Source organism: Gadus macrocephalus, chromosome 17 (genome assembly GCF_031168955.1).
Source record: "Gadus macrocephalus chromosome 17, ASM3116895v1".
Classification (NCBI taxonomy): domain Eukaryota; kingdom Metazoa; phylum Chordata; class Actinopteri; order Gadiformes; family Gadidae; genus Gadus; species Gadus macrocephalus.
The window spans coordinates 1,148,669-1,158,905 of record NC_082398.1 but is presented as its reverse complement, the minus strand read 5'-3'; the positions used below and the strand labels follow the sequence as shown (position 1 = coordinate 1,158,905).

Here is a 10,237-nt window from a genome sequence, read left to right as displayed (position 1 = left end):
GCTCTGAGGAAGAGGACGAAGACTTCGACGAGAGACCCGAAGGTGAGCAGGAGAGCAGATTGTTCAAAGGCAACTTTATTTGTGTGCGTGTTCAGAAACAGACATAAACAGCTGCTCTACAGTATATTTATATCAGCTATCTATTTAGAATAATCATTAATAGGAACAATGACAAAATATCATTAAGTTATACATGAAAAGATAATTGTTTACAACTTCAATGAAATAATAACAATTAAATAATTAATCACAGACACACACACACACACACTGAAACACACACATACACACACACACACACACACACACACACACACACACACACACACCACACACACACACACACACACACACACACACACACACACACACACACACCTGCTCACCGATGTGTGTGTGTGTGTGTTCAGGCCGCAGGAGGTCCGGCCGGCAGCTCAGGAACGACAAGGACAAGCCCCTCCCACCCCTCCTGGCCAGAGTAGGAGGGAACCTGGAGGTACGCATCTCCTCCGGACCCCTGGAGCACCTCCTTCTGAGGATGAACCTCCTCCTCCGTTTTTAACACAGGGTGCAGAGAGAAAACATGCACTGAAAATAACTCCTAGTATTATTACTCATTCAATTGTATAATATACTATACAGTGGTATAATATTAATAATTATATTCTTCATAATGATTTAGGATTTTTATATTGAATATTTCCATCTTTATAACTTTATCATTTTGCTGATTAGACTTCTAGTCCCTAACGAGACAATGACGATAGCTGTACTATAAACCCTCGACTCAGTGATATCCCCCGTCGATCAGAACGTCCAAGCTGTACTTCCTGTGCGAATACTTCCTGTCCCTCGCGGTGTGACGAGGCCTGTGATGTCATGTCCTGTGGTGTCACGTCCTGTGATGTCACGTCCTGCGGTGTGTTGTGGCGTGCAGGTCCTGGGCTTCAACACGCGGCAGAGGAAGGCCTTCCTGAACGCGGTGATGCGCTGGGGCAATGCCGGCCCAGGACGCCTCTCCTGCCAGTGGCTCGTCAGAGACCTCCGCGGGAAGAGCGAGAAGGAGTTCAGGTGAGGCGGGCGCCATGGCAACGCAGCTGGAGGAAAACCAGCCGCCATTTTGACCTTTTGAAACAAGCATGGTGCTATAGATGTTAGAAATCAGAAAATTAACCGGTTTTATTTTTGTTTTTTCACTTTATTAACTTTAAGTGATAATCTTTGTCTCAACGCGGGCCTTGTGTGACTTCCAGCAGTAGAACTCAGGTGTAGAGGGGGGAGAATCATTTAGTCCTTCTGAGGGTGTTTACTGGTCTCGCCGCTCCTGTGTGACTTCCAGCGGTGGGAAGGTCCAGGTGTTGAGATGTTGTGCTGCTCAGACCGTGCAGTAAGTCGCAGTCGGTAGTTTTATTGGTTCGACGTGGCTCTCGGTTTCTCTCCAGGCCTCATTAGTCAGAGCAGATGGTTGGACTGGGGGGCTTTTACTTGTAAACCCCGGACGTTCCATCTCTACTTGTCGTCTTCCTCTCTCTTCTGTCAGTCCTCTTACCCTCCGTCTCTCCGCCCGGTTGTTCTTTCCCTGTCCTCCGTCTCCCTTCTCACTGCCCCTTTCCTTCTCCTCCCTCCTCTCCTCCTCCTCCCTTCCTCACCCCTTATTTTCCTCTCACCTCCTTCCCCCCTCCCTCTCCTCTCCCTCCTCCCCCCTCCCCTCCTCCTCCCCCCCTCCCTCCTCCTCCCCCCTCCTCCTCCCCCCTCCCTCCTCCTCTTCTGCCCCCCTCCGTCCCCCTCCCCCCTCCCTCTTCCCTCCCCTCCTCTCCCTCTCTTCTCCCCTCCTCCTCCCCTCCTCCCCTCCCTCCTCCTCCCCCCTCCCTCCTCCTCCCCTCCTCTCCCTCTCTTCTCCTCTCCTCCCCCTCCCTCCTCCTCCCCTCCTCTCCCTCTCTTCCCCCCCTCCTCCTCCCCTCCTCCCCTCTCCCCCTCCCCCTCCCTCCCTCCCCCACCCTCCCCCCCAGGGCGTATGTCTCCCTCTTCATGCGTCACCTCTGTGAGCCGGTGGCCGACGGCTCGGAGACGTTCGCCGACGGCGTGCCAAGGGAGGGGCTCTGCAGGCAGCCTGTCCTGACCCGCATCGGGGTCATGTCCCTGGTCAAGAAGAAGGTCAGGACCCCCGTCACACGCACGCACCCACAAACACGCACGCACCCACAAACACGCACGCACACACAAACACGCACGCACACGCAAACACTCACGCACACGCAAATACAGTCAGTCAGTCACTCACTCACTCACTTACTCACTCTCTCTCTTAGACACACACACACACACCACACGCTCTCTCTCTCACTCTCTCACTCACTCACTCACTCACTCACTCACTCACTCACTCACTCACTCACTCACTCACTCACTCACTCACTCACTCACTCACTCACTCACTCTCAGACAAACACACAAACACACACACACACACACGCTCGCGCACACACACACACACACACACACACACACACACACACACACACACACACACACACACACACACACACACACACACACACACACACACACACACACACACACACACACAGGGGGCTACATACTGTAAAAAACTGAGCATGTGTTCAGAGCCAGAGCCAGAGTTTGTAGGTTAAGAGGAGAACATGAACCTGTTCAACCCATGTGGAGAAATCAAAATTAATGTTGCTTGGAATTACACATTCCCAAGTATAACAGGATACGAGGACTGTTAGTCTTCTGACACTGGTGTGTGAGTGCTCATGTCCCTCTGTGTGTGTGTGTGTCTGCTTTTGTTTGTGTGCGTATGTGGCTGTGCGTGTGTATGTGTGTCTGCATTTGTGTGTGTGTGTTTCTGCATGTATGCGTGTGTGGGTGGGTGTGCGTGTGTTGGTGCGTACGTGTGTGTCTGCATGCATGTGTGCGTGCGTGTGCGTGTGTGTGTGTCAGATCCAGGAGTTTGAGCACATCAACGGGAGGTGGAGCCTCCCTGAGCTCCGGCCGGAGGTGGAGAAGGTGGACAAGCTGCTGTCCAGTGGCTCCTCCCCCAATGCCAAGACGGCCACGCCCACCCCCGACGCAAGCTTCAGCAACACGCCCTGTACCTCCGAACCAGGTACACGCACACACACACACACACACACACACACACTTACACACACATGTACATTTCCCCACACACTCAGGATCCCACCAGCAGGGGGGCACTCTACGTAAGGAGCTGCACAAGTGTGTATCTATCTCCGTGGGTCTGCACATGTTTGTGTGTGTGAGTCTGTGTGTGTGTGTGTGTGTGTGTATGTGCGTGCATGCTTGTTTGTGTGAGTGTGTGTATTTGTATCCGAGTGTGCATTCATGAATGTGTGTGTGTGTGTGTGTGTGTGTGTCTGCCAATATGTGTGTGTATATGTGTGGGTATATATATGCTTATGTGTGTGTTTGTGAGCGTGCGCGCGTGTGTGTATGTGCGTGCGTGCGTAACGGCGCCCTCTTCCTCCGCGCAGCCACACCTGCGCCCGCTGAGAAGACGGAGAAGATGAAAGACGGGGAGAAGGAGGAGGAGAAGGAGGAGGGAGTCGGACCCCCGACGGAGCGGGAGAGGGAGGGGGAGCAGGAGAGGGAGGGGGGGAGGGAGACGGACGCCAAGCAGAGAGCAGGAGGAGAGGACGATAAGGAGGTACCCTGATAAAGATGTTTCGGTGCTAAAGGGAGCTCGGTTCCACTGTTTGAATTGGAATTCACACCACTCAGAACTGGGCTGCCCTCCTATTCATGGTGTGGTCTTCATCATCGCCGAGAGAGTCTGTATCTAAATCCTGCTCTTTAACAACCATGCATCATGGAAAGCACGGGAGTCTCAACTTTCAATGTGCAATGCACGTCTTTCTCTTGATTTGTGTCGTCCATCCCTTAAAAACAGACGCTATCCATCCAAGGAAGAAACACTAAATTAATTCACGGCACCCCTCTGTCCGCTCGGAGCCTCATAACCTGGTTCCCTCCTTCTTTTCTGCCACATTATTTTTAGTTGCTCCCATTTCGATTTTCAGTGTGCGTCGACGTCTCCTCACGTTTGTAACTCTGCGACAAAGCAAAGGTTTGATACTTGACATTCAGGTCATTTAGCAAACGCTTTTATCCAAAGCGACTTACAATAAGTACATTTGTCAGAAGCAAGAGAAACAACTATATATCGCTGGCGGTACTGTGAGGATGTTCATAGAACCGAGTGCCAAGCACTGACAATCACTAGGTGAACCCATACCCCGAGCACAACGCAGACAGCTAGGATGAGACGCTCCACCGTGCTAGGTACTGTTTCTAAGGCGTGTTCCCCCGGTCGCTCAGCCCTCCAGCGCCTCCCAGGACGACAAGACCCCGGAACCCTCTCCCTCCTCCAGGGGCGAGGGCGAGACGAAGGAGCCGAAGGAGGAGGAGGAGGAGAAGGAGGAGCGGGGGCAGGAGGCCGCAGAGGCCAAGGAGGTGGAGGCCGTGCAGGAGAAGGAGGAGGAGACGCAGGAGGAGAGCAAGGAGGAGACAAAGCCAACGTCCCCCGCGCTCAAAGATGAGAGGCCAGGTAGAGAGAGTTGATTCATCACAAGCAAGGAGTTCACAGTCGTTTGTGTTAGTTTATTTATGTTTGTTTTGTCGTCCAGATGGGGACCAAGTGGCCGAGGAGAGCGAGAGGAAAGAGGAGGCCCCCAGTCCCACCGAAGAACAGGGGCCCAGGGAGAAGAGTGAGGAGCCGGATATGAAGAGAGGTCAGTGTGAACGTCTCTCTGTCTCTCTCCCTCCCTCTCCCTCTCCCTCTCCCTCTCTCTCTCTCTCTCTCTCTGTCTCTCTCTCTGTCTCTCTCTCTCTCTCTCTCTCTCTGTCTCTCTCTCTCTCTCTCTCTCTCTCTCTCTCTCTCTCTCTCTCTCTCTCTCTCTCTCTCTCTCTGTCTCTCTCTGTCTCTCTCTGTCTCTCTCTGTCTCTCTCTCTCTCTCTCTCTCTCTCTCTACATCTCTGTCTCTCTCTGTCTCTCTCTCTCTCTCTGTCTCTCTGTCTCTCTGTCTCTCTCTCTCTCTCTCTCTCTCTCTCTCTCTCTCTTTCTCTAAGGTCTGCAGATACCACGGTATGAATACTGAATACATGAATACAAGTTCCAGTTTTTGGGAAAGCGGTAGAAACAGTTCTAACCCCAAGTCTGTTTTCTATTCCTGAATCATAAACATCTTTAAGAGAGAAACCGCGACACAGAGACACATCTCTGGTCAGACGTCTCCCTGACTGGCGCTAACTGAAACGCGCGTTGTGTCTCCGCTACTACAGATGAGGTCAAAGGTGAACGGGATGTGGGGAAGGAGCTCAAGGAGAGAGCCAGGGAAGAGGTTGCCCGGGGCAACGGGAAGCTGTACACAGAGCGACCTCGCTTCATGTTCAACATCGCCGACGGCGGCTTCACCGGTACGTGGAGCCAAAACAACCCTGGGAGACACGCCAAACTGTATGACACTGAATGCTACTCTTCACAACTCTTTATTACTGACCTGTTAGCCTCTCCAACCGCCGCTAGCTTCCCTCACATCTGGCACTTTCACAACCCCTGACAGCCTCTCCACTCGTTAGCTTCCCCATAGACCATAGCCCTGTTAGCCCTCGATAGCCCATTGACCTGCTAGCATTTTAGCTTCCCGAACAACTGCTGGCCGTTTAGCCTCCCCAACACTTTTAGCTCGTTAGCTTCCCCCACACCTGTTAGCCTGTTAGCTTCCAAAACACCTTTTAGCCTGTTAGCTTCCCCAACACCTGTTAGCTTCCCCAACATTGGTTAGCATGTAGCTTCCCCAACACCTGTTTGCCTCCCCAACACCTGTTAGCCTGTTAGCTTCCTTAACACCTTTTAGCCTATAAGCTTCCCAAACACCTGTTAGCCTATAAGCTTCCCCAACTTTAGCCTGTTAGCTTCCCCAACACCGTTTAACGCGTTATCTTCCCCAACACCTGTTAGCCTGTAGCTTCCCCAACACTGGTTAGCCTGTTGGCTTCCCCAACACCCGTTAGCCTGTTAGCTTCCCCAACACCTGTTAGCCTGTAGCTTCCCCAACACCTGTTAGCCTGTAGCTTCCCCAACACTGGTTAGCCTGTTGGCTTCCCCAACACCCGTTAGCCTGTTAGCTTCCCCAACACCTGTTAGCCTGTAGCTTCCCCAACACCTGTTAGCCTGTAGCTTCCCCTAAACTGGTTAGCCTGTAGCTTCCCCAACACCGTTTAACGCGTTAGCTTCCCCAACACCCGTTAGCCTGTTGGCTTCCCCAACACCCGTTAGCCTGTGAGCTTCCACCCGTTGGCCTGTCCACACCCCACCAACGGTTGGCGTCTCCCCCCCAGAGCTGCACACGCTGTGGCAGAACGAGGAGCGGGCCGCGCTCTCCTCGGGGAAGATGAACGAGATCTGGCACCGCCGCCACGACTTCTGGCTGCTGGCGGGGATCGTACTGTATCCTTGACGACCGGTTGCCCCGGCGATGACCCCCTTCCCCCCTCCCCCGCTGAGTTTGTGTTGCGTAACGGACAGGAGGGGTGGGTAGGTGTCATGAATCAACAAGTGCGAAGCATAAACTGCCGTGACCCCGTCCAGAGGGGCGTCCGGGGCCGTGCCTGTCTGCCTTCTAATTAGTGTTTACCAGATAGCCCATAGATCCTGGATGGCTCTCGTTATCCCCAGGAACCGTTGCGATTATGGGATGCCTCGCAAATACATATCCATTGTTTGGACTTGGCAGTGTTCAGGGCAGTCCTAAACATATCCACCACAAAAACAAAATGCAGCATTTCTGCTAAAACAATTTGATCTGCTCTGAGTACTTTCTCCGTTCCTCGTCCAAGTCGCTCGGGCCCCAGACCGACGGAAGTTTTCCGCTTGTATTCTCAATTCCTGAAATACTTAAAGTCAATCCATGCCTAAGACCCAATATATATCAGCATTCTCAGATGTAGAAGCCCTTGGAAGCTGCTGGAAGTTTCCGACTGTTGTGAATGCTTTTTTTTTGTTTTTGTCAGGGTTAGCCGTAATTCAACAGATCAGAGCATTTGTTCAGCAATCAGAAAAGCAGCTGGGTCGATTCCCGGGCTAAGGAGAGCTCGTCTCTGTTCTAGCAGACTGAGTGAGACGTCTCACCCCTAACTGACCGTCCTCAGGGAGATTCGTGAGGGTGAACATATGAATGGTTGGGCTCCTCTCCTTTAAGAGATGATAGAGTTTAATACTCTATAAAACAGTCCATTACCTTTTTTCAGACCCTCATTATTAATATAAACCCTAAGACCACGTACTTGAGGTGAAAAGTGGTGCTGTGATTTACATCGTAGTGCTGGGGACTGATGCTGGTCCAAATCTCCACTCTAAAGCAGAACGTTTTAAAACTGGGATAATATGGAATCAGATTGCACTTTATGGGTTAAACACATGCGTGCTATAATTGCTACTGGGCGGTTTCTGGTTACACGCTAGCGTCAATCAAACATTCTGGCTACACCCCCGAAGCTGACAAGCAAGCAGATACAGTGAAGGTTTGAGCATAAAAAAAATATAAATATATATCCCATAAATAAGAAATTAAAAGTATAGGCATATGCTATTTAAAAAATGAGAATAGTGGGTGGGAACGAGGTCATACAGGATGTCTAGCTTTCCTTCAAAGTTAAAGCGGTATAAGGATGGAGGAACATAACTGGTGATGACACTGAACCGCGTGCGGCCCTTGACCGAACCCTCGGCAGCCACGGCTACGCTCGGTGGCAGGACATCCAGAACGACCCGCAGTTCGCCATCGTCAACGAGCCCTTCAAGTCCCAGGCCAACAAGGGCAACTTCCTGGAGATGAAGAACAAGTTCCTGGCCCGGCGCTTCAAGGTAAGAGCGCACGCCGGCTCCCGCTCGAACGGATCCCGCCGCGACTGGACACACGGTTGTCGTTTCCTGGTTTGACCAAACACAAAGGAACAGGATTACTTAAATACCACTGTGGATATCATAACAACATGAACAAAATGCCAGCTAGCTGCGTGAGTGTCCCACCCTGAACCAGAGAGAGCACAACAAAATACCTGTTTTTGCTCATTGGATAAACTAACCAACAGAAAACAAACGGCCAAATCAGCTGCTGAGGTTTTCGCTTCGAAACGACAAACCAGCGTGGAGGTTGGCCAATCTCCAATCGCCACTGTAAGAATGTGGGGAGCGTATTTTGATACTGTAGTATAACTTCTTTATTGGAGATCTCAGGGGTACAGTATGTGTATTTTACACCGATACTGCACCGCGGATCAATAGTGTTGTCATGCGCATGTGCAGAACCACTAGGTAGCAAAATCTTAAGCCGTTTGTCCCCTGAACCCCCCTGGAGGTCTGCTGGGGCTGGCGGGGGCCGCGGGCCTTTCGTATCGAGGGGGCGGTAGTGCTGAGCTCTGCGCTTGTGAAACCTCTCATCCTGTTTTGGACCGTGCTCACATGGTCTCGATCATGCCCCTCAACATCCTCATTTGTCTCAGCCTTACTCAGCCGGTCAGACCCCTTGGCTCAGCACTTCCAGACCTGCTGTCTGAATCGATAGTAGGGAGAGATTTGCAAACGATTCGGGGGTTTGACCCCCAGCCAAGAGGTTGTGGGTTCACACGTTTCAATGTCCGCCATCCTGCCCTGTCGGCCCCCCCTTTAGCAATCAGGATTCCAGCCGTACCTGCTCAGCTACTATAATACGCTTTAATTCTTATCATCTCTCTTCATTTCTTCTTTGAATTAATTAATTTTTTCTTTTATTAAATCAATTTGATCTGTTCTTCAGTTTTATCTTCAGTTTGAATGCTTGATAAACAATGATGCCACTGGACAATGTTGCATGAGGTAAACACAACGTGTCTGCTGAACCACTAGCCGCTCTATCTGAGCCCACCTGTCCACGGGTGCACGGCGTTGGATCAGTTTGTTACGCAACACAAGGGGGCCGCTTTTAAAACCACGCGCAGCAGACTTCACACACCCGGGCCCAGCGCACACACACACACACACACACACACACAAAGACACACTCAAACACACGCACTCACGTGCACACACACACCCACAGACACACACAATGAGACACACACTCACACACACACACACACACACACACTCTGCTGGAATCCTGCTCAGAAGGCTTGTGCTGGCAGCACCAGTAACACCGTTACGCCGCAGCCAAACAAAACAACATGATTACATTACTGAGAACCAGCTGGACCCGGCTAATACGAGATAATGGCGGAGTGATTGAGTTATGGCTTAACCGAGAGGGAGCTGTGCTCGAATCAAAGGGAGAGGAGAGGGAAGGGGGAGACGAAGAAATGTCTGGCCCCTGAAGGTACACAACAAAGTAAACAACGGCAGAGAGCCTTGATGTGAGAGCTGCTGCGGCTCTCCTCTGGTTGGTACTCTCTCCATTACGCACTCGCTCTGTCTCTCGCACACACACACACCGACGTATGCACACTCACACGCACGCACACACACACACACACACACACACACACACACACACACACACACACACACACACACACACACACGAGCACACACACCGACGTATACGCACTCACACAAACGCATGCACGCACGCACGCACACACACACACGAGCACACGAGCACACACACACACACGAGCACACGCACGCACATACACACACACGCACACCTTCTAACAAAGTCAGGTTATTGTCTTTGAGGGTAATGATACGTAAATCAACCCTGCACCACCTCTGGCCCTGTACTGGTTATTGCTCGTCTCTGATTGGCTCGGATGACCGGCAAACAAGTGATGGCCCTGGTCTGAACCGCCGTAGCGGTAATGGTGATAAGCGAGCCGAGTATCTCTGGAGGTAATTGTGATAAGCGAGCGTTCTGTGGGTTCCCCAGGGGCGACTGCTCATGAAGTTTGGTTACTTTGGACAGGAGCTGCCTGTTCGCTTCTGGAAAGTCACCAGGGGTTATTGTTCACGGGTCTACCATGCACATACACGCAAACACACAAACACACAGACACACACGACACATAGTTACACTCACAAACACGTACATACACATACAAATACAAAAACACATGCAAACACGTGCACACACAGATGCACATACAAACATCTGCACACACACACATTCACGCACACAAACACGTGCACACACACATACACACATACAAACACACAGCG

At 51.5% G+C, this 10,237-nt stretch overlaps 1 protein-coding gene across 1 annotated transcript in view; it reads left to right on the top strand.

Moving 5' to 3' along the window:
- Positions 1-6: 6 nt before the first annotated feature.
- Positions 7-10,237, top strand: part of LOC132445509 (chromodomain-helicase-DNA-binding protein 3-like) — a 16,663-nt gene continuing 6,432 nt past the window's right edge. Inside the window, exons 1-11 of the mRNA XM_060035566.1 lie at positions 7-42; positions 411-496; positions 938-1,071; positions 2,010-2,154; positions 2,965-3,130; positions 3,519-3,691; positions 4,363-4,591; positions 4,671-4,775; positions 5,326-5,460; positions 6,385-6,493; positions 7,777-7,909. Of these exons, the coding sequence (XP_059891549.1) occupies positions 986-1,071; positions 2,010-2,154; positions 2,965-3,130; positions 3,519-3,691; positions 4,363-4,591; positions 4,671-4,775; positions 5,326-5,460; positions 6,385-6,493; positions 7,777-7,909 (1,281 nt within the window). The 5' untranslated portion in view covers positions 7-42; positions 411-496; positions 938-985. The remainder of the gene's footprint in view (positions 43-410; positions 497-937; positions 1,072-2,009; positions 2,155-2,964; positions 3,131-3,518; positions 3,692-4,362; positions 4,592-4,670; positions 4,776-5,325; positions 5,461-6,384; positions 6,494-7,776; positions 7,910-10,237) is intronic.